Source organism: Danio rerio, chromosome 21 (genome assembly GCF_049306965.1).
Source record: "Danio rerio strain Tuebingen ecotype United States chromosome 21, GRCz12tu, whole genome shotgun sequence".
NCBI classification, from domain to species: domain Eukaryota; kingdom Metazoa; phylum Chordata; class Actinopteri; order Cypriniformes; family Danionidae; genus Danio; species Danio rerio.
In genome coordinates, this window is record NC_133196.1 from 48,817,303 (window position 1) to 48,842,505 (window position 25,203).

General features: G+C 40.3%; 1 protein-coding gene across 2 annotated transcripts; it reads right to left on the reverse strand.

The window, feature by feature from the left end:
* Nucleotides 1-14,158: 14,158 nt before the first annotated feature.
* On the reverse strand, nt 14,159-24,998 carry brcc3 (BRCA1/BRCA2-containing complex, subunit 3). Of its 2 annotated transcripts, none has more exons than XM_068215765.2 (8): nt 24,788-24,998; nt 24,583-24,703; nt 22,694-22,780; nt 22,508-22,596; nt 18,860-18,915; nt 18,601-18,732; nt 17,426-17,469; nt 14,159-16,345 (listed from the first exon to the last, which is right to left on the reverse strand). In XM_068215765.2, the coding sequence occupies exons 1-8, from the start codon at nt 24,971-24,973 to the stop codon at nt 16,197-16,199; spliced, it is 864 nt and encodes a 287-aa protein (XP_068071866.1). In that variant the 5' UTR covers nt 24,974-24,998; the 3' UTR covers nt 14,159-16,196. The 2 variants fall into 2 exon arrangements, with proteins under 2 accessions (XP_068071866.1, NP_001410780.1); NM_001423851.1 differs by having other exon boundaries at nt 15,848-16,345; nt 22,694-22,781; nt 24,584-24,703.
* Between the last annotated feature and the right edge of the window lie 205 nt (nt 24,999-25,203).

Here is a 25,203-nt window from a genome sequence, read left to right on the forward strand (position 1 = left end):
TGAAGAAAAACTAAATGAAGACTTTGGAGTGGCCTAGTCAGAGTCCTGACCTGAATCCAATTGAGACACTGTGACATAACCTTAAAGAACACTGTCTGTGCTAAAAAAAAAAAAAAACTACAATGTGGCCTAGTAAAAGTCCTGACCTGAATCCAATTGAGACGCTGTGAGATGACCTTAAAAAAACACAGTTCATGTTCAAAAAAAAAACTCTGATGTGGCTCAATTAAAACAATTCTGCAAAGAAGAGTGGGCCAAAACAACCCAAGTCCACTTCTGAATGTGTCATGAATCTGGTTTGTTAACTGTCAATCTTTTCCCCTTCTGTGTTTTCCCGTACCAGCTGTCAGCGCTTGCAATCAGCGCGAGCTCTGATCGGCAGTCACCTGTTCCCGCTTTGTCATTATTGACACTCCTATATCTACCTCCCTTATTTCTCCTCCTGTTGTCAGATTATTGTTACTCTGTGCGCTTGTTCTCCGTGTAGTTTGTGCATCATCTGTCTTTTCTCGTCAAGTCTCCCCGTTATTCATCCTTCCTGTGTTCATCGCTTCATGCTGAGTGCCGCAGCTTGCTTGATCACCTGTAGACTGTGCTCGGACCATCAGCACCCGGAGGTCAGTGTTTCCTGCATCGCTGTGGTGGGCACGGACCGATCGGCTCACTTCCTCTCTCGCCCCCGGCCGGGGGTTTTCCTTTTGAGTTTGCTTAGAAGAACCGGATCTGTGTGATTCATTTGAATTACTGACAGACTGCCTTTGTTGAACTATTAATAAACATTGATTGAACTGCACAAACCTCTCCTTTGATTCTGTTCCGTGACAGAATGACTGGAGAAAAACTAAATGAGGACTTTGGAGTGGCCTAGTCAAAGTCCTGATCTGAATCCAATTGAGACGCTGTGAGATGATTTCATAAAACGCTGTTTATGCTCAAAAAACCCTCAAATGTGGCTAAATTACAACAATTCTGCAAAGATGAGTGGGTCAAAACTTCTCTAGAGCCCTTTAAAAGACTCGCATGTAATCAAAAAAGGGGCAAACACTTATCTTTGACATATTTACATTAGGTTGATGATCTGAAACATTAAAGTGTGACAAACATGCAAAAAAATTTAATCACTACACTTTTTCACACCGCTGTAAACAGAAAAAAAACAAACGTTGATGAGAGCATTTCTTAGTTTTACATTTAAAAACCGATATCCGCAACACACTGCATAAGCAAATGAAATGCAGAAGGGAATGAGTGAAAGCCTGATTATTCTGCCTTTGTAGCAGTAACAGCATCTCGGTAATTGAGTGAAGGAATCGATGACATCACTCAGCGTTTCTCTGCTCCAGCACGTCACCACGGGAACAGACTGTTTCTTGAGATGGGGCGTTCCGCTGTATTGAATTTAATTTGTCCAAAAGCGCCTGATACAGCGAAACATCTTTTATTTATTTGCTCGGTAAAGCCCCTTTCAAATGAACCACTGAACCTGAGAATAGACTGCCACACCATCCTTCCTTTTCTATTCATTTTTATGAGGCTGCGTATCCCCCCGTGGGACCTTTCGAAGGCTTTCGGATGAAAAAAATACGGCAATACTGATGCGTGTTATGCGCTTTGATTGTCATTGGTGATTTAAGGCTACATTCCTGGGCCACTATGGTGCTACATCATTTTTTGTTGTTGTTGTCAATTTATCTAAACCTAACCCAAGGATTTTTACATCATTTATAAAGCCCTGACAGGACAACAAAACTACTCCAGACCTTTCCTTTGAATGCTTTCCTATTGTTTGTTCACACTCAAACTTTTCAGGTCAGAAAGCTACACAGAGAAGTTAAAGCGATAGTTTGTTTAAGAAAAAGAAATGACTTTGTATTTACTCTCACTCAAGTGATTATAAACATTTATGAGTTTCTGTATTATGTTGAAGGTGGCTTAGTGGTTAGCACTGTCGCCTCACAGCAAGAAGGTCACGGGTTCGAGTCCCGGCTGGGTCAGTTGGTGTTTCTGTGTGGAGTTTGCATGTTCTTCTCGTGTTGGTGTGGGTTTCCTCTGGGTGCTCCAGTTTCCCCCACAGTCCAAACACATGCGCTATAGGGGAATTGATGAACTAAATTGGCTGCAGTGTACATGTGTGTGTGTTAATGAATGTGTATGGCTGTTTCCCAATACTGGGTTGCAGCTGGAAGGACATCCGCTGTTTAAAACATATGCTGGATAAGTTGACGGTTCATTCCACTGTGGCTACCCCTGATGAATAAAGATACTAAGCCGAAGGAAAATGAGGAATGAATATTATTTTGAACACTAAGGTGAATTAAGCTGAAAACCTGTAATCATTGACTTCCAAAGTATTTGTTTTCTCTACTATGGAAGTTAATGGTTACAGGTATTATTATTATATTATTATATATTACAATTTTAAAATTTCAACTCAGGCTTATTCTGATTGCATACCCCTATATACATTATGGAGAGCGCCAAATAAGTCCCAGGAGCTACGTTTTTTTTTTTTTTAGGTTTTGTTTTGTTTTTTTTTGCAGTTTTTCTTTTACCGAATCCACCAGAGGGCGCTGTGTGCCCTTTTTCAGATCTTTAATTTATCTTGCAAGTGCCATTTGCACGCCTGCTGTTCACGCATAAATCCATCAAAGGCCGCTGTCAAATGACCGACCGACCGACCGACCGACCGACCAACCATCTATCAGATGGATTTTGGTTGTCATACATGACGAATAATTGTCAGTATTTCACGTCAATATGATGTTGGTTTAAGATGTTGGCTTGACGTTGGATTTTGGTCACTTTCCAACACAACCTAAAATCAACCAATTATCAACAACATTTGAGGTCGTTATTGGACGTCAAAATAACGTTAACCTTAGATGCTGGCTAGACATAGAATGTTGGTCACCTGACATCACAACCTTAATCTAACCTAATATTAACGTTTTATGATGTTGTTCTGGAGAACGCCAAATAAGTCCCAGAAGCTTTTTTTTGTTTGTTTTTTTGCAGTTTTTATTTTTAATCCACCAGAGGGCGCTGAGTACGCTTTTTCAGATCTCAAATTTATCTCGCAAGTGCCATTCGCACTTGCTGTTCTCATGTAAATTTAACGGAGGGCGCTGTCGAATGACTAACTGACCAACTGACTGACGGACTGACTGACCAACCGTTCCCCCCAACCTCCTTCTTCCCTAAACCAAACGACAGTGTTTTTAAAAGCACTGCAATTGACCAGCGCCCACCCCCTTCCCTGATCCCAACCGATAGTGTTTTTAAAAGCAATCCAGAAAAAGAAAAGCCATCGTGGCCGCCTGATTTTTACCACGTTTTAGATTTTACCATGTTCCCTTTTTATTTACTTGTTTATTTTATTATTTGACTTCTGTTTTTGTCTTTCTGGAACCATTCTTTGCCAGACTCAAACCCAGGGCTTAATTTGTGCCGGAACAAGCCGTATACAGATCTGGCACCTCTGAATTCTGATCCAGCACCTCATTTTACCGATCCCCATCTTCAGACGCGCCCCCAGCCCGCCACACGATTCACTTTCTTCCACGACTCACCAACCCTCATCACTTTCCTCCGCGACCCCCCCCCCCCCCCCCCCCTCGCTCTTCACTTTCGTCTGCAACACCACCCAACATCCGCGACACCTCTCCCTCCTCAGGTAACATGCCGGATCCGTTACCCTGATCTGTTCCGCGACCTTGCAATTAACAAAGTAAGCACTGCTCGAACCCCATCGTCATGGTCAACTCCTCTCTACGTCTCAAATCCTCCAACGTACACAGCTAGCCACTAAACAATCTGGTAACAGCAGAAAACCCATACACTTTGAGGTAATCGGTCGGCTGGAATCGCGAAAAGGAACAACATAATACTGCCTCCTAGCATTTGTTTTAAATACGAAATGCAGCAATGCTTACTACTTCTGGCTACATAATTCACGATCTCTAAAAATGTATATAGGGCTACGTTTTCACAAATGCGCATATAAATAGTATAATATCCTGGGGTCTCAGGATGAAAACCTCAAGCGTCTGTGCTAGTTTTCTAAGTTTTGTAGCTACAGGGCTCGAAATTGCGACCATTTTGGTCGCATATGCGCCCGAAAATTTATCTATGCGACATAATATATTTTGGCGCATTAGTGCGACTGCAGATAATGGTTGTAGTGCGACCTGTTTTGATTTTTTGTAAAAACGTGCTGAATTGGTCTTCCCTGCCGCTATATTGGTTCATATTAGCTGTCAATCACTCAAGACTTTCCGCTGTCAGATGACAGGGAAGGAGCTTTTATGACCACGGGAAATGCAAACGGCTGAAGAGTGAAAACTTAAAGCACACAGGTTTGCAAACCCCACCTAAAGTTGAGGCGCAGATGAAAGCGATCATGACACGTCACGTGGTGAATAATAATCCGCCAGCTGAGATCAATCGAGTACGCGCTTCTTGGAGAAGGTGGCAGAATCTCCATGTGTTGTATTCACTGCGTGTTCAGCGCAAATGTCCGCTAAAAGTCAAATCAAATACTGTACATATCATCGCCAAAGAAGCTCGCCTTTACTAAGTTTACACTGAAACTGCGGCTCATAACAAAGACCGGTATTGCGCCGATGGTTAGCGCAAGAGTCCTGCTCTGCCTGCTCATAAATTGGGTCGGCTGACTCGCCAGCTTTCCACTAACACAGAAAAATGAAAATCAGCTCAGACTGAACCTTTAAATTGACACAAACTGAAACCAAAACTTTTAAAGAGTGATAGAAGTGAGACTTTACTTACTTTCTTTTGTCTATTCTTTTTTTGAGTTGTATATTATTATTTTTTTTATTTACTGATGACTGCTTTGCAGCTTTCATCATTGAATTTAATTATTTATTATAATCTTTTGTTTGTTTTGTAGCAGAAATAATATTTACATGCATATTAATTGACATGCTTATAAAACAGCTGTACAAAAAAAACATTTCTTACTGCAATGCTTCATTTTTGTTTGATGCAAACTATACAATTATTTTTTATAGCAGATAACCTACATTCATGCACATTCAAGGCAGTATCATAATGAGAAATGGAAATCATTACTATTATTGTCATTTTTTATCATCATTAATATTCTATGGCCTAATTATTAGACATTCATTTTGGAATTATTGCACACAAATATCAATGTCTTCGCAGCATTAGTTAGATAGTTGTTTCTGGTTTTTGTCAGTCTTCTTAATGTTGTTTTAAAATACAATAAATCCCTTTAAAAACTATTTGCAGAGGTGCTCATTCATTTTTGGTGGGTGCTCCTAAATTTTTTCTGGTGCTCCTAAAATTGTTTTGGTGCTCCTAAATATTTGAAGTTGAGAGCACCGGTGCTACCAAGTAAAAAAGTTAATTTCGAGCCCTGAGCTATATAGCATGCTAGGACGCTAGGAAAGTCTGTTTTCTCTTTCCATATATATTCATCAAACTTCTCGCAGGCAAAAAAACGAAGCCTTCAATTTACAAGCAATTCGTCATCTGCTGTCATTGTGATGTGCGGCTACAGCACACCGTGAAGTCTCTTATTTTTTGTAGTAACACCGCTCTTAGACTATGTTGAGATGCGGTGGACATTTTGGCAGGTTGGTCTGCGCTGTAGAATGAATCTCTTCAATCAGACTTCACTTAAGCATTTCCCATTCTGCAGCACAGCACTTTCATTGTCATTTCTCTCAAGCAAACGCTGTTGGGGGGAAATGATGCGTGTGAAATATCACTAGTGCCCTTTGTAACTCTGCTTTGGCATGCTGACTACTGTTTGCCCTTATTTTTATTATCAGATCATGCTGTAAAGGCTTCTGTAAGGCACGTGATTTCACTTGGCAATGTTTATTTGGTCACACTTTACAATATGGTTGCATTAATGATCCGTGAAGTGCTTTGAAATATGCACTTTTATTCAATGTTTGATGTAATCTCAATCCAAAAGCGAAGAGACGGCGTAGCATAGCTATTTCTCTGTTAGCATTTTATTGTATCACAGCTCTAACAATGAGAGTGGTTGAGCTCAAGCGCATCAAATCAACAGCCAATGAAAACAAGGGGGCGGGGCATATCAGACACTAGAGAGGATTCGATTGGTCAGAAGATCTGATGAGGAACTGAACGAGGAGGTGACGTGAAAAAAACTGTTGATCCATTTTGGCTGAGGTGACAAACTGCAAGCTTTACATGTTGATATCAGTTTTATACTTTCTAAATGTGGATTTGGTCACTGTTTTGGAGCACATTAGCTTATTAGCTTATCATAAAATCCAGGAGACCCCGGGGGTGGGGTGGCTGAACTGAAGAGTGGAGATGGAGGTAGCGGTGTGCGAACTGAAGAGCGGGGAGTGGGTATGGAGATTGGATTGTTGTGCGTTGGGTTTGGTGCGCATGGGGACTGAACCAATAATGAGAAACCGGGGGGGGGGATGGGGATTCCAGGAGTTTTCCAGGAGACAGAATAATATGGGAGATGGGTCTGAAATACTTGAGACTCCCGGGAAAAACGGGAGTGTTGGCAGGAATGACTGATACTAACGTCTATAAAGCTTTATTTGTATTTCACTGGAAGTGCAATAGGTGATTATCTTTAAGGAAAACCAAATGTTGTGCTGGTTGAAAGTCTCTTCACATCCTGATAGCAATCTAATGTATGTATTTTAATATTCTGAGGTGCAGGAACAATAAAAGTTGGTCGAACAATAAACATTCTTGATTTATAAGGATAGTGCCAGCGCGTCTGCGCCCATTAGCCTGTCTTTGAGTAAAGACGGTTGATGATGTTAATCTACAAGATGGCCACAGAGACCACATAATAAGCCCTTAGGGAAAAACAGCGTAATTTCAAACTACAGCTGATCAAATCTCTAATAAACAGGGAAATCTCTCTTTTTTTGTATTGTGTTATGTTGTAGTGCTGTGTTTATATCATAGTAATATTGTGATCTCTCGATTGCAACAGAGAAATACTGAAAATTCCTTGTAGACTGATGGCATTTCATGCTGTTCATCCTTATAATATTACAATGTGAGCAAAATCAGCTGTTTTGTCGTCACTTTAGATCTACATGTTACTTTGACTTCATTGTACATCTGATTGTGAAAGCATGACGTTTGTGCTATTATATTATGTTCCCGTGTCCTGCTGCAGTGTTGGCAGCAGATACAGCTCACAGCTCTGCTTTAGGGATTTACACTTGCTCATTTGAGCTTGATTGGCTACTGGAGGCAATTTACACTCATTTTAAACAAGATTTCTCCTGGTACTGTAAATTGTAGACCACAGACAGCGGGGTGTGTATTTCCCATTACGCCACACGTGTCACTTTATTCTTCTTCAACACTTGTAGTATGTGAGCTGCTTAAAGCATCGTTGTGCCTTATAGAAACTCATTAGAACAATTTTTAAAAAATCAACATAATGTATCTGTACCGCAAAAAAAAATGCTTTGCTTACTTAATTTTAAATCTTGTTTCTAGTCTGAATATTGAAGCATTCTTAAATCAAGTAGCCTATCCTAGACCAGAAAAAAAAATACATACATACATACATACTTGCATATATAGTACGCTAAATTCAGTATGCGAGCCGAGTAATATGTCCGAATTCATAGGATTCGAAAATCAGTATGCAAGAAGTACCCGGATGACTTACTACTTCCGGCGAGATTCTGAAGTGCGCATCCCATGCACGCTGCGCTATCCCATGATGCCCCGCTAGAGAATTCATGAATGGGTGTGAAGCGACGCAACTGACGCAGGTAGGTCACTTGACCATAATAAAATGGCGTATGTAGTACGTCAGAATTTCCATTCAAACTGTATAGAACGTACTTTTCTAACGCCCGAGCAGTACGTTTAAATTCAAATGCAGTACCTACTGAGTAGTAGGCGATTTCGGACGCAGCCGAAGTCTTGTTTTCAGAAATGAGTCAAAATGAAGTGAGTTTTTCCTTAAAACAAGCAAAATAATCCGACAATGGGGTGAGCAGAATAATCTTGAATAGTTTTGAGATATTTAGATAATTCTATTTTTGTACCCCTACCCGTTCCCTTTCCCCTTGGCCCTTTAAAACACAACACCAGCACTCGTTAGCCCCTTTCACACATACAGACCTTTCCAGAAAATTGCCGGCAATTTTCCGGAAAGGTTGTATGTGTGAACAGGTCCTTTTTGAAAATACCGGTAAATTCGTTCTGGCTATTTTCTGCAAAGAGAAGTTGTAACATTACCGGCAATTTGCCGGAATGCTGCGCTGTGTGAATGCAGAAGGAAGATTCCCGTAATAAGCGCGTGCACGTCTAGAACGTGCTGACGTGAGACGTCTGCTTTAGCCAATCACAACAGTCAGACGCATTTACGTCCGCGCGGTTTGTGAGGATAAAAGCCTTTGAATATTTTTCCAGACACATTTAGCTGCTAGAAGTTAGTCAGATCACGTTTATATGTTCTTCTTAATGCCAACTGTGTAAATAATCATCGATGAGATGCTTATGATAAGCCGTTGTTTGTTTACCTTCAAGCTTTGCGTGCGCCTATGAGCGCCTGCACAGGCACATATTATGAACATCTCGACATGCGAAAGTGATCCTGCGAAAGTTGTTCACATTATTGATCATCCACAGAGTTTGTAATTTAGTCAAATGTTTACAAACACAAGCGCAGCCGTTTAAAGCTCATTTGTGGTGAATGATGTCAGAATTTACCGGTATTTTGGAATGGATGTGTGAATGCTCTTTTCCGGAAAATTTCCGTAACGTCCTCGCCTGTGTGAACAGCGCTTTTTTCAATATACCGGTAAAGTCGTTCCGGAAATTTTCCAGAAATTTACCGGTATGTGAAAGGGGCTAACATGTCATCGCGATCTCTTCCTTCATGAGACCTGCTGTAGTTATTCCAGTAGCGTTATTTTTTTTGGTATTCATCTTCAGGAAATCACCGAAGGCTACAATATCATGTTATCATAACGATCTAATGTGGCAATAATATCATAACCAGCGATGCCCACGGTAGGGCCTGCAGGCCAAAGTTGGCCCATGGTAATCTTTGATTTGGCCCGACATCCTATCTGAGAAGAATTAGAAATGAAGGTCGAGAATTGAGCATAAACTTTTGTTTGTTTGTTTGTACACTCATTTATTTATTTTCTTTTCGGCTTAGTCCTTTTATTAATCTGGGGTCGCCACAGCAGAATGAACCGCCAACTTATCCAGCATATGTTTTATGCAGCTGATGCCCATCCCAGGGAAACATTCATAGAAACTCATTCACACACTCATACACTTTGGTCAATTTAGCTTACCCAATTCACCTACCACATGTCTTTGTACTGTGGGGGAAACCGGAGCACCCGGAGGAAACCTACGCCAACACGGGGAGAACATGCAAACTCCACACAGAAATGCCAACTAACACAGCCGAGGCTCAAACCAGCGACCTTCTTGCTGTGAAGCGACTGTGCTACCCACTGTGCCACCGTAACGCCAGTAACTCAAACATTTTAACTTAATTTTAAACAGTAATGGCTTTACTCATTACTAGTCATATTATTACGCAATTTACGTTACTTTTAATGCGTTACCCAACACTGCGTCTGATTGCCTTACAGCAGAGGTATCGATACGCAACTATCCAATGCAATCTCACAGCAATTCGTAACCTTTTGATTTAGTGGCTAATTCGTATGAATTTGTACGATCTAATTCGTACAATTTAGTACGATTTGCTGATCACCCAATGACGGTTGGGGTTAGGGGTGGGGTTAGGTGCCACGCCTCCTTTTTAAAAATTGTGCATTTTCGTACAACTGAACTCGTACGAATTCATACAAATTAGCCACTAAACTGACAAAACGTAAAATACTTACGTTTTCTCGTGAGATCAGACTGAACTTTTGCGGTATTTTGTGTGTTTAAATGTCCATGAAAAAGGACTTTGAGAGCGTTTCATAATGGTGGACAGGACGCAAGGGTGTGTGTGTGTGTGTGTGTGTGTGTGTGTGTGTTCAGTCCTGTCTGTTTTAGAGGTGTTAATTAAACACCGTCTGCCTCTGGGACGTCACTGTCCACTACACCTCAGTGGCCCCTCTGCCAGAAATATACACTGGGGCCCACGGGCCCACAGGCAGATCATCAAACACACTGCCCTGCTGCCAACACACACACACACACACACTTAAACTAATTCGTCATCAAGCACATTCACAAAAAAACATATACACAAGCACACACATACTCACGCACACAGATGCACACACACACTTAGACATATAGACATATGCGCATACACCGAAAAAAACACACACATACAGACATACAAACACATACTCAGACACACACACACATACATACATACACATACTCAGACACACACACACACATACATACATACACATACTCAGACACACACATACATACAAACAAATACACAGACACACACTCATGCACATCCTAACATGCATGATGCTCACGCACATACATACACATGCACACACGCACACACACACAGACAGATACACATACTCACACAGACATGCGCATACATGTATGCGTGCACACACACACAAACATGCACACACATACACAGTCAAACACACACAGACAAATGTGCAGACACAAACACTGGGAAACACACACACACACAAATATACAGTCACACATACAGATAAGCACACACACAAACACACACACACACATAACCACTGACACACAAACATACTCGCGCATGTACACACAGACTGAAGCGCACAGACACACACAAACTCATACACTCACACACACAGATATGCATGCACATGTTTAGACATACAGACATGCACACACGCACACACACATACTCACAAAGATACTGACACACAAACACACTTTGACACAAACACAGACAGACTCACACAGACACTTTTACACAGACAAACACAGAGAGAAAGGTTTACAGTGGTCTGGTGTTCAGGCTGAATGAAGGTGTGTGTTCTGCCAAGGAGGAGGAGAGAGAGAGAGATATTCCTGCTCTCTCCATCCACCTCTGTTTTAATATCTCCTGCCTGCTCTCAGTCCCACCATGAGTTTCACACACACACACACACTAGTCTGTTTTAGTGGAGTGTTAGGACTCGGCTGCACACAAAACGGCCTAATTTTACGCTCGGCTGAACGGGGCGATAAATGTGGGATATTCGTCCTGAATGAGCATTTGCACCTCCAGATGTCGGCCGATGTCTGGAGAGCTGCTTCAGTGGCCGAGACTTTATTTGTCAAGGACAGGAACGCTGTAAAAGTGGAGCAGAATCAGAGCCATCAGCGAACGAGAATCAATCAGCTGGAGTCAACCTGCCTTCAAAACACAACACATGCTCAAACCGTTCACATCAGAAAAGCAAGTGTTGGCTTACGGGGGTTTGGTTGGCATGGGTTGGGTTTGGGTGGTTTGGTTTGGTTTGGTTGGGTGTGATGGGGTAAACTGGATTGTCTTGGTTTGGATATGGGTTTTGGTTGGTTGGTTTGGTTTGGTTTGGGGCTGAGTTTGGTTTCTGATTGGTGGCTAAGTGGGTTGGTTTGGTTTGGTTTGGTTTGGTTTGGATGGGTTGGTTGGTTGGGGTTAGTTGGTTTGGTTATGGGTTTGGTTGGTTTGATTTTTGGTTCGTTGGCTGGTTGGTTGGTTGGTTGGTTGGTTGGTTGGTTGGTTGGTTGGTTGGGTGGTTGGTTGAGGAAGTGGATTGGTTGGGTGGTTGGTTAAGTAAACAGGTTGGTTGGTTTGTTGGTTGGTTGGTTTGCTTTGATGTGAGTATGGGTTTTGGTTGGTCTGGTTTGGAGTTGGTTGGTTAGGTGTTAGTGGTGGGTTTTTTTTGGGGTCCGTTAGTTTGGTTGGTTTGGTTAATTCCGTTGGTTTGATGTTAGGGTTGGTTGGGTAGGGTTGGTTGGTTGGTTTGGTTTGCTTTGGTTTGGTTTGAGTATGGGTTTTGGTTGGTCTGGTTTGGGGTTGGGGTGGTTGGTTGGTTGATTGGTTGGGTGTGTGGGTGGGAGAGGTGGGGTTTTTGGGGTCAGTTAGTTTGGTTTGGTTAATTTGGTTGGTTTGGGGTTAGGTTCGGTTGGTTAGGATTGGTTGGTTGGTTGGTTGGGGTTGAGTTTGGTATTTGGTTGGTGGTTGGGTGAGTTGGTTTGGGTGGTTTGGTTTGGGGTTAAGTTTGGTTTTTTGGTTGGTGGCTAGGTGGGTTGGGTTGGTTTGGTTTGGATGGGTGGGTTGGTTGGTTGGTTGGTTGGGGTTAATTGGTTTGTCTTGGTTTGAATGGGTTTGGTTGGTTTGGTTTTGGGTTGGTTGGTTGAGTAAGTGGATTGGTTGGTTAAGTAAACGGGTTGGTTGGTTTACGTTGATTTGAGTATGGGTTTTGGTTTAATCCGGTTTGGGGTTGGTTGGTGGAGTGTTAGAGGTGGGGTTAATTTGGTTAGTTTGGGGTTAGGTTTGGTTGGTTTGGTTGGGTAGGGTTGGTTGGTTTGCTTTGGTTTGAGTATGGGTTTTGGTTGGTCTGGTTTGGGGTGGTTGGTTGGTTGGTGGGTGGGTGGGTGGGCGAGGTGGGGGTTTTGGGGTCAGTTAGTTTGGTTTGGTTAATTTGGTTGGTTTGGGGTTAGGGTTGGTTGGTTTGATATATACTATAGGAAGTAACACTTTCCACAGGAGAAAAATCTAACAGAAATATTGTGGAAATGTTCCTTGCTGTAAAACATCACTTGGGAAACATTTGAAAACAAATTAATAACTAATAATTGTGTCTTCAACTGTGTAGTTTCAAGTATATTAACATTAGAAAAATATACACACCGACCTGTTACATCTGGTTATATTAACTAAACATACTGAATATTTCACACAGCAGTCGGCATGTAGATCTTGAAATATTCATATTTTGATCAAATAAGTAACATTAGACTTCATGATCTGCTGATAACAAGCATATCGGTTTGTCTCGTTTTTATTAAAATTTTCATTTTGTAAGTCTAACATGACAAACAAACTTTATATAATGCTACATAAGTGTTCAGTAATCTCTTTTAAACCAGTTTCATAATCTAAAAAACTTAAGTTTAGTAAAAATGAGCCCTCTTATAAAATAGGAGACTTTAAAAAAAAATTCTTTTTATTCTATTATTTGTTTTAGTAATAATAACTCAAATATAACAATAATAAATATAATAAAAACATTACTATTGTTATTTTATGTATTTTTTATGTACATATGTGATATTTAACCTTATTATTCATTAACTTATTTAATGTACAATAATGTTTTCCTGTTGATTTCTTGTTTGGTGATTTGAACTATTGCGTGAGTTTTATGATGCTTGTGTATGTTTATCTGCATCCATAATATTTATACTGTATTTAGTCTTATTTTCTCTTACCAAAGACAAATCTAATAAAGCAAAAACAAGACATCTGCGCCACCTAGTGACAAGAAACCATTTTAACACTCTGAAGCTCACAAACACCATTGAGAGAAGGGCTTGAAAAATAAAGATTCTTCTAAATAGGTTTTACAGTAGACATCAAAACCATTAATTGTAAAATAATTAATATTTAACAGAGCAAGAAGACTTTTCACAGTGTTCCTATTATATTTATATACAAGTCTCATTTCTTTTAATTTGGATGGATGAAATCATTTTTAAAAAATTAAAAACTTATTGTCAATATTATTAGCCCCCTTAAGAAACCATCAGATCACCGTCAGATTAAAAACAGGATTACCACTCTCAGTGCTGGTCAGGTGTGCATGTGTGCTTCAGTGTGTGTGTGTGTTCATGCTTCTGTCAGTCTATGTGGCTCCTGTCGTTGTTCATCTAAAACTCCGCATCTATAATCCTCTTAGTCTATGCTGACATTATCTTCAGCAGCTCAAACACTCTAATGGCGAATGGACAGACGGCTGCTTCTCACTCAGGCCTGCTGTTTATGCTAATGAGATGGAGAGATGGGCACTAGTGGGCGGAGCTTTCCCCCTCTGATGACACGTACAAAGGGAGAATGCCAATCACAGTGTTTCCTTCATCAAATAATTCATGTTTATCATTAGAGGCTGGAGATATTCACACACTGTTTCCACAGAACTGTGTTTAAAATGTCGTGCGTCGAAGGATCACAATGTTTTTAATGATTTAATTTTTTATTTTACGATGTCATTTCAAACTGACACATTTGTACATTCAGAGATTTACAGTTTATGCAGGAACAGAGCAAGTAAATAATGTGTGGAGCGAATACACACACTAGAGCTTCAGAGAAAACAGCGTGCGTGTGTGCAATGGCATGACGAATAACAGGAAGGTACATCGGCTGAGAGAGTTCAGATGTGCTGCAAGTTATAAGCTTTCTGTCTTCTGTTGAACACTAAAGAAGATATTTTGAAGAATGTTGAAAATCTGTAACCGTTGATGTCCATAGTATTTGTTTTTCCTACTGTGTAAGTCAATCAGAGTTCCCAACATTCTTCAAAATATCTTCTTCAGTCTTCAACAGAAGAAAGAAACTCATAAAAATGTTAAACCACATCAGGAAGAGTAAATAATGAGTAAATATACATTTGAGTGAACTATCCCTTTAATGTCCCAATGTTTTCTATATTTCTTAGGGGATAAAAACAAAACAATTAGGTTATGTCATCATTTACTCACTCTTAATGAGTTTCTCTCTTCTGTTGAACACTAAAGAAGATATTTTGAAGAATGTTGGAAACCTGTAACCGTTCACTTCAATAGTACTTGTTTTTCCTACTATGGAAGTTAATGGTTACAGGTTTCCAACATTCTTCAAAATATCTTCTTCAGTGTTCAACCAAAGAAAGAAACTCAAAATCACATGAGGAAGAGGAAATAATAATGATTGAACATTCATTTTTGGGTGAACTATCCCTTTAATGTCTACAGCTTACAGTTTCTTCTTTGTATATTTTTAGCCAATAGATCAAAGCTCAGAGTTCGCACATCCTAAAGACACTTTAAGCAGGTGCTCGATCAAAATAAACAGAATAATAAGCAAAAAATCTGTCTTTTGAGAGCAGTATGCAAGTTTTTGTTTATTATTCTGTATATTTTCTATCCATAATATTCTGACCAATTGCACAATTAATATTAAATGAACTGCTTACTCTAAACAGAAAGCATCTGGTCTGTCACTTTTTGGGCTCCCTGACACATTTCCACTGTGTCCTTCAATGTTTTTCTGTATTAATTATTATTTACATTTATTTAATATCTGTATCAATTAATATATGTGCGTGGTGACAATCTGATGAAAATTTTTTCTACATTTTTCAGGGGTGAAAACTAAAACAATTTAATTAAGTCAACATTTACTCACTATTGAGTTTCTCTTTTTTTGTTGAACACAAAAGAAGATATTGTGAAGAATGTTGGAAACCTGTAACCATTGACTTCAATAGTATTTGTTTGTCATATTATGCAAGTCAATGGTTACAGGTTTCCAACATTCTTCAAATATTCAACAGAAGAAAGAAACTCAGCATGAGGAACGGTAAATAATGAGTATATTTTCAATTATGTGTGAACTAACCCTTTAACTTGAGACACATTTGAACTCTCTGAGCCACCGTATGTAGGATTAAAAGAGTTGTGCCCAGCCAGCACTAGGAGAACTCATAACTCCAATTCTGGCTGGAAGAAACTGAGACTAAACTGCAAAAAATGCTGTTTTTACTGAGAGTTTTTGGTCTTGATATCTAAATATTTAGTCTATATATCTAAAATTTCTGGACAAGCATTAAATATCGTCTTGTTTTTAGAAATAATGAGTCAAAATGAAGTGAGTTTATCCCTAAAACAAGCCGAATAATCTGACAATGGAGTCAGAAAAATAATTTTATTTCAAAACTCACCTCATTATCAGATTATTTAACTTGTTTTAAGTAAAAACTCACTTCATTTTGACTCATTATTTCTGATGTTTTGCTTGTCTAGAAAATACTTTAAGAATTTAGAGATATTTAGACTAGAAACGAGACAAAACCTCGCAGTAAGAACAGCATTTTTCAAGTGTAGCTCAGCAAAATGTGCTGAGGTCACAGAAATGTGGACTAACAGACGTCCTGTCTTTAATCTCCCATCCAAGAGTGGCCGCAGAGCCAACATTCGAGGAGAGAAATGAGTGTGCAATGAGTGATTTGTTCTTACAATGCCGCCAGCTCTTGCGTCAGCAGCTCTTTCTCCTTCTGCAGTGTGATGATGCTCTGTTTGTTCTGCTCCAGTCGGTCCTCCAGCCACTGTAAGAGCGGCCCGCTGATGGCCGACATCTGACTGCACAGGTTTTTCGTGAACACTGACAAACACACACACACACACATTACAAAATAAATGTCACGCTTTATTTTAATGTACAATGCATGCTATTAGCAGACCATGGACTCGGTATTTCCCAAGTTTGTTCCTGAAGGCACACCAACAGCACACATTTTCAAGCGGGTGTCCAAACTTGGTCATGGAGGGCCGGTGTCCTGCTGAGTTTAGCTCCCACTTGCGACAACACACCTGCCTGTGTGTTTCAAGTATACCTAGTAAGAGCTTGATTAGCTGCTTCAGGTGTGTTTCATTAGGGTTGGAGCTAAAATCTCCAGGACACTGGCCCTCCAGGCCGGAGTGTGGACACCCCTGGACTGTTCAAACACACCTGAATCAACTCATCAGAACATTAGACTCAGGGGTGGACTGGCCATAGGGAACACCGGGACATTTTCCGGTGGCCTGACGATCAATCTGGCCTGCATGAATTTTTGTTTATTTTACCTGTAAAAGTCATTTTTTACAGCTTAGGTCAATATCATGATAATATGCATATTTAATAAGTAATACATTAATTGGAGGATCATTTTTATATGCTAAGTGAAATGATTTTACACGCATTGTGTACCAAACAAGAAAAAAGAAAACATGATTCATGACAACAAGCAAGCAAAAACAGTAGCTGCGTCCCAAATGGCACACTATGTACTTATGCACTTACACACTCAACAGGATATTATATGTATGTAGCGTCGTCCCAAATGGAGCACTAATGTTTTTTCACTAATTGGAAATTTAAACCGTTTCCCTGATGACGTTTGCCGGTCGCCAAATCAGTGAAATAAACGACCGAATGATCAAATAATACCTGCCGTGAGTATAACCGCATTCACCATCGGGAGGCGCTATAATCACTCTCGTAGGAGAATTTTGCTTTCACCATCCAAAATAAATAAAGTTATCCAACATGTGCGCATGATAGCTCCGCTTCTACTGCTACGTTAGCAAATCTGAGGTCGTTCAACACACTACTTACACTATTCATACTACAAAATGGCGTAGAATAGTGCATAAGTATGCGATTTGGGACACAGCTAATATCTTAAAAATGAGATATTACCTGATCCATTATGTATCTTTGTGATCGGATCCAGGTGAGTTAAACTGAAGGGGGGAAAACACAGAATTACACTGTATGAAAATATATCAGGAGATTAATTGCAAAGACAGATAACTCCATTTTCTGTCGTTTTTCAGATATAATGTTTTTATATTGTGCACTGAAGAGTGCAATAAGAAAATTACTAAAACTCAGGCTGTTTACACATTTTCCAGAGTCAAATTTAAGCATTTTTCAATCACTTTCCATCTGCATTTTCCAAATTTCCAAGCACTTTACAAGAGTGTGGGACAATGAAACTGAAACACTGGCCAAAATTTAGTGTTGGAGGATTCATGGCTAAATTTGAGTAGTCTTGATGAGTGCATCTTCACTGTCTTTCCCACATCCGGGAGAGTTACAGTGTGGAGAAGCCCCAAAAAAGCATCCCACCCAGACTGCTCATGCTTAGAGTGAAGCATGGGGGCAGATTAGTGCTGGTTTGGGTTCAATATCAAGTCATTCCCTAGGCTCAATACTTGTGCTAGATGGGCACTGGGTAGCCAAGGACTGCCTAACCATTCTGGAAGACCAAAACACTGAAGGCGGTGGTGTGTATCAGGATAATAATGCACCAATATAGACAGCAAGACGTGTGGCAGAGTGGTTTGCTCAATATAAAAGTGAAGTTTAACATCTCCCATGACCTGCACAGTACCCAGATCTAAATGTTATTGAGCACTAAGAGGTGTTTTGGAAGGAGCGAGTCAGGAATGTTTTCCTCCACCAGCATCACATATTGACCTGTACACTATTCTGAAAAAGAGCAGCTGAAAATCCCTCTGGCCGCTGTGCAGGACCTGCATTTGTCATTCTCAAGACGAATTGATGCTATATTGGCCACAAATGGAGGTTCTAAAACAATACTAATGAATTATTTTGTTTGAAAACCAGCCGTTTCAGTTTCATTCTTCAACCCTTGTGTGTGTGTGTGTGTGTGTGTATATATATATATATATATATATATATATATATATATATATATATATATATATATATATATATATATATATATATATATATGCATAACGTCCTGAGAAACTGCATAGAATAACCTGTATTATAGCTAAAATAAACTCCTGAATATGCTAAGTTCCAATGATCTGAAGGTGAAATGAACAGCTCTGACAGCACACCTGTGAATCCTCCTGTACGTGTCCTGCTCTTCCTGACAGAGGATTCTGGGTAACTCCACTGCCGACTCCAGACACACTTTCCCAATGGCTTCATGTGGAACGACATGGATTGGGATCTCGATCCGCTCATACCTTGTCATAAAAAGTAGCATCAGTTGCATACGAGACATGTGAAGCTCATTATGTTTTTTTCTGTACGGGAAACAAATTAAATATATTAATTTGAAGAGATGCACAATAAGGAAGGTAGTGTATTTACTCTGAGCCTTTCTGGGCCTGTACAGACTGGAAGCAGGTGTACAGCACTCTACCAGTCTGCAGGAGGAACACAAACAAACGTCAGGGTAAACAACTCACAGCATAACACTTCAGAAATCGTTGAAGAACAATATGGATACACGTTGGTTAAACATAAAGAAAAGTTTTTGTCAGTATCCACTGTCTTCACCCTTTTTTATACCCTGCTGAAAAATCCAGCTTAAACCAGCCTAGGATGGTTGACTGGTTTTAGCTGGTCAACCAGCCTGGTTTTAGAGGGGTTTTGGCTATTTCCAGCCTGGACAAGCTGGGAGATGACCAGCTAACACCAGCTTGACCAGCCTAGCCAGGCTGGGAGCCCAGCCAAAACCGGCTATGTCCAGCTTAAACCAGGATGGTCAAGCTGGTTTTAGATGGTTTTAGCTGGTCACTTTCCAGCCTGACCAGCTAAGACCATGCTGGAAATGGCTGGAAACCAGCCTGGAAGTGGCCAAAACCCCTCTAAAACCAGGCTGGTTGACCAGCTAATCAGCCTAGGCTGGTTTAAGCTGGATTTTTTAGCAGGGTAGACTCCAGCAGGGGTAATGTAGTAACGGGAAAATGGACAAGAGCAACTTTAAAAATATGCAAATTTCATTTAAAAAATAAATCATTTAATTTCTCCATTATCTAGTACAAGTACACTAAATGCATTCATCCCATCAGTATTAGATACTGGATTTTAAAAAATTAAGTTCTGTATATCAGCTTATCAACAAAAACAATTAAAAATCAATCGAACAATTAGAAGAAGAATTTCAATTAGGGATGCTCATTTCGGTTAATTTTGCTAACCGACAACCGCCGCTCATTAATCGGTTATTAGCGGTTAACTGGTCAGATTACTATTAATTTTATATTAAACAAATTGACGTGTCTATTTTGTGTCTGACACATTAAATATTGCATTTGAAAATACTGATTTATTTTAACATGATAGCATATTAATAATAGAACATAACAGCATTTTCACGCACCTGCAGTGTTTAGCACAGAAGAGCAGAATAAACTAAATAAAATGAATAAAATAAATAGGACTGCCCTAAATTATATTCATTTAAATAATTAATTTATATTACCAAACGAAAATACTGACTGATTCTTTTTAATAACCGGCATAGGCTGTTTTTTCCAATCATAGCCTATGTTTTTTCTTCCGTCAAATAAAAATCGCAGACTTCCTCAAATTGCCCGCTCCACGGAAAATATGCCTTTATTTAATGCCCCGCTGTTATTATTATAAATCACACAACCTTTTACATTTGTAATAGAAATCATTATTTTAAAGATTATGTCTTGCTATATGGTTTACTTTCCTCTCTCTCTCTCGCGGTTAAGTGCGCACGCTGCGTGATGAAAAGACAACAACAACGCGCGCATATGTAGACTTTTTGTAAACAGTTTTGTTGTTTAAATATGATATTGCATTAATGTGCATACATGCTTTATAAGGTGTAAAATAAAAGGTAAAGCCTATTTGTTGCGTTTATGACGCAGATCCAGGTCAACATCAGCCGAAATGGCATCAGGGCCGAAAAGGCGCACCTCACTGCCTTTATGTTGACAAGGAAAACAGAAGAGAAGAAGCGCGGCCGGTAGTCTTTTGAAACGACTGAATCAGCCGGGTATCGATTGTGCAAAAGTGTTGCTGTCTGTGTTGTTACAATTGTAATATTTAACTAATAATATTGTGATATTCAAGATTTGTACATTCATACAGCTCTGGATAACTTAAAACAGCGATTAGACCTTCAGAGCGGCGTTAATGCGTCCTGAAGTAAAGCGAAACGGCTATAAACTCCAGCAAGATAGAGTGATTATATGCAGAGCCATATACCTTTATCTCTAAATAAAGTATAACTATAGAAACTATGTTCATCTAAACCAGGGGTCTCTAACTCAATTTACCTGGGGGCCGCAGGAGGCAAAGTCTGGGTGAGGCTGGGCCGCATAAGGGATTTCACAAAAAAAAAAAAAGTCCTCAAATGTCATTATTAACAGTTTTAATTATTTCTTCTGAACATGAAGTGTCCTGAACATTAATAGAACATTGAGTGAAGATTATGAACAGTTCTTCTGAACATGGCATCTTTTGACTTGACTTGACAGCGCTTCTTCTCACAAATCTGAACCACATTTGGCTTTAGAGCGGAAGCAGTTGAGACCCTCAGTATGGCTTGAAGATGATCATCATTAAGTCTAGACCTGTACTTTGACTTATTAAAGTCCTAGGGAAAAAAGTGGGGGAACTCACTCAAAACTTTCATTCCCTCACCTAAAAAAAAGGCGTATATATGTATAAATAAAACACCCCCACCCCACTCCAGTCACATCAGTCTGTACCAGTCTGTATCTACCTATAATATCAATATATATAAGATGCAGGGCAGGCACGTGCACACATAGGGCTCAACCTGTGCAGAGCACATGCCCTTTCTAGTCTTGCATAGAAAGTGCGCTTCCAAAATGATCAAAAGTGCCCCCGCGACGCGACACACCCTCGGTCCCGCCCTTCAGTAGGCGCGCGACAACACCGCTCTTGAGTACACGCGACAACACAGCTGATCAGAACACGCGCGACAACGCGCATTGAGTGACAAGCGCGCTGTGTACAGATAGAATCAGCGGAGCGGGGAGCGCTCTCTCTTCCCGCTCCGCTGATTCTGTCAGTGTACAGCGGTCGGCGCGGGCCACAAAATATTGCACTGAGGGCTGCAAATGGCCCGCGGGCCGCGAGTTTGAGACCCCTGATCTAAACTGAAAGCTTTGTCGAGTTTGCTGGCCTCACGCATCGCGCACCTGTCAGTCAGTCAGCACGTAACGCCAACAGATAGCGCACAGCACTATATATGGTTACAGAAAATTTGCGCTGTTATGATTCACTTACCTTTTAATACGTTTCGGTGTGATTATAATCCGCTATTAAAAACAACAACAATGACTGAATGTTTTGAACGGGTAATGTAGCCGTGGATGGATGCATTTTGGTTCCCGCCTTGGAAGAATGAATGTAGCGGAAACCAAGCTCTTTTAAAGTTCTCTGTAGATGTCTTGACAACACAAACTGCTGCTCTGGGATGAGCCGCGTGCAAAAGATCCCCCTCTTAACGCAAAGGCGCATTCAATCAGCCCCTTATGCAGCCAAACTAAAAATATATAAAATAATATTTTTAATCGTTTAACTGATGGCATTAATCGGTTACAAACGCATCCTTTCGGTTAACGGTTAATCGATTATTTTGAGCATCCCTAATTTCAATTACCAAGAACAGATTTCTACAGATATTTACAAATACGAGATTATCTTACAAAACAGTAAGAATGTGAGAATATCATCAATCCAAACGAAACACAGAAGTTAATGATGAAAATACAGATGGGGACTACTGGCAAACAAATTATTTCAAAACAATATATGGTGCCAGATCATTAAATGCTTTCAAATACTTGCCGATAAAGAGTTTTTGCGAGTATGTCCAATACTAGTATCTGTATTGGAACAACCCTAGTTATCATTATGTGATTGAGACGCATTGTGACACCCCCTTTTAAATGAGATGGTACATCCCTAGAGGTTTCTCCTAATAAATGAAGTCCAATTCAAACACACCTTTGTGTTTTTATCCTCTATAAAGCAGGAGAAGATGAGTCCGACAAAGCCCTGGTCCATCATCTGATACATGGCTTGAGTGCGAACATCTGCGTGTGATGCAGGAATAAAGCACATTCAAATTAACAACGCACGTAATGCCAAACCAACTCTACTAACATCTGACGTGTGGACGCTGCTACTGACCCACATGCGAAGGCCACACTGTGATGTGCGGGTGAGAGTGGTACCAGCCCACAACCCTCATGGGACGTCCCGTCATCTCTGCCAACCTGTGCCTCGTGTTCAGGAAAAGCACATTCAAAGAGTGTGTGTGTGTAGTGTGTGTGTAGAGTGAGAGTGAGTTAGTTTGTGTATAGTGTGTGTGTTTGTATGTGTGAAGATTGTCTGTTAGTGTAGAGTGAGTGCATGTGTGTGTGTTTGTGTGTAATGTGTTTGTGTGTGTGTATATGTGTGTTAGTAAACTGTGTTTTTCGTTTGCAGTGACTGTTGAGGGAGTGAGTGTGTGTAAAGTGTTAGTTAGTACAGTGTCAGGTTGTGTAGAGTGAGTGATTTTGTGTGTGTGTGTGTTTGTGTAAGGATATCTTGGGGTCTTGCTTTGTGTATTGTGTGTCTTTGTACATATACAGCATCTGTTTGTGTGTAGTGTGTGTGTATAGAGTGTCTGTGTGTGTAGAGTGTTTGCTTGTGTAGTGTGTGTGTTAGTTTGTGTGTATGTATGTGTGTACAGTCTGTGTTTGTTTTTGTGTATGTATGTATGTATGTATGTATGTATGTATGCAGTGTGTGTGTGTCTGTTTGTGAAGTTCATGTGTGTGTGTTAGTTTGTGTGTATGTATTTAGTGTGTGTGTGTGTAGTGTCTATTAGTTTGTGTTTAGAGTGCCTGTTTGTTTAGTTTATGTGTGTGTGTGTGTGTGTGTGTGTGTGTGTGTGTGTGTGTGTGTTAGTTTGTGTGTATGCATGTATGTACTGTGTGTGTGTGTAGTGTCTATTAGTTTGTGTTTAGAGTGCCTGTTTGTTTAGTTTGTGTGTGTGTGTGTGTGTGTGTGTGTGTGTGTGTGTGTGTTAGTTTGTGTGTATGCATGTATGTACTGTGTGTGTGTGTAGTGTCTATTAGTTTGTGTTTAGAGTGCCTGTTTGTTTAGTTTATGTGTGTGTGTGTGTGTGTGTGTGTGTGTGTGTGTGTGTAGTGTCTGTTAGTTTGTGTGTAGAGTGCTTGTTTGTGTAGTTTATGTGTGTGCGTGTGTGTGTAGAGTGCTTGTTTGTGTAGTTTATGTGTGTGTGTGTGTGTTGTCTGTTAGTTTGTGTGTAGAGTGCCAGTTTGTGTAGTTTATGTGTATGTGTGTGTGTGTGTGTGTGTAGTGTCTGTTAGTTTGTGTGTAGAGTGCTTGTTTGTGTAGTTTATGTGTGTGCGTGTGTGTGTAGAGTGCTTGTTTGTGTAGTTTATGTGTGTGTGTGTGTGTGTGTGTGTGTATGTGTGTGTGTTGTCTGTTAGTTTGTGTGTAGAGTGCCAGTTTGTGTAGTTTATGTGTGTGTGTGTGTGTGTGTGTGTGTGTGTGTGTGTAGTGTCTGTTAGTTTGTGTGTAGAGTGCCAGTTTGTGTAGTTTATGTGTGTGTGTGTGTGTGTGTGTGTGTGTGTGTGTGTGTGTGTGTGTGTGTGTGTGTGTAGAGTGCCTGTTTGTGTAGTTTGTGTGTGTGTAGTGTCTGTTAGTTTGCGTGTAGAGTGCCAGTTTGTGTAGTTTATGTGTGTGTGTGCGTGTGTGTAGTGTCTGTTAGTTTGTGTGTTGAGTGCCAGTTTGTGTAGTTTATGTGTGTGTGTGTGTGTGTGTGTGTGTGTGTGTGTGTAGTGTCTGTTAGTTTTTGTGTAGAGTGCCTGTTTGTGTAGTTTATGTGTGTGTGTGTGTGTGTGTGTGTGTGTGTATGTGTAGTGTCTGTTAGTTTGTGTGTAGAGTGCCTGTTTGTGTAGTTTATGTGTGTGTGTGTGTGTGTGTAGAGTGCCTCTTTGTGTAGTTTATGTGTGTGTATGTGTGTGTGTGTGTGTGTGTGTGTGTGTGTGTGTGTGTGTGTAAGGATATCTCGGCCTCGGTGGACGCTGCTGACAGCTGTTCTGGTGAAATCTCCACTCGGTCTTTCCTCTTGTCTGAGCGCCGCAGGATGATCACTGAATGAATGTGCACTATACGGTTCGTGTCCACCTGACAGAGACATACAGGCGTTATAACGCTTCATAAACACACATAGAGCACAGCATATGTTGAAAAACACCCTTATAAACAAACCTCTCCGATGCAGAGCCCCATCACCTCCTCTTTCTCGGTGCTCAGCGCGTGGTTCATACACACCAGAAACGCGTCCGACTCTAAATGCACCGCGTTGACAGCCATCGCGAACAGTAAAGTATAAAATGTATGATATTCTGCTTTGATTAGTTTGTTTTTGTTTATTACTGTACTACACTTCCACATCCGCGAAAAGTGCGCTACATTCTATTCCTTCCGACAGGAAACAAACAGGCGGATGGCAACAGAGATGACGGTGTGTGTGTGTGATGATCGGGGAGAACTACACTTATAATCAGTTATTATTTATGTAATATAAATGGACATTATTATATAAAAAAAGGAAAACAGCTATGTTTTTTAAATGCTACAACTGACATAAACGCAAGTAAAATAATTCATAATACGCTTTATTT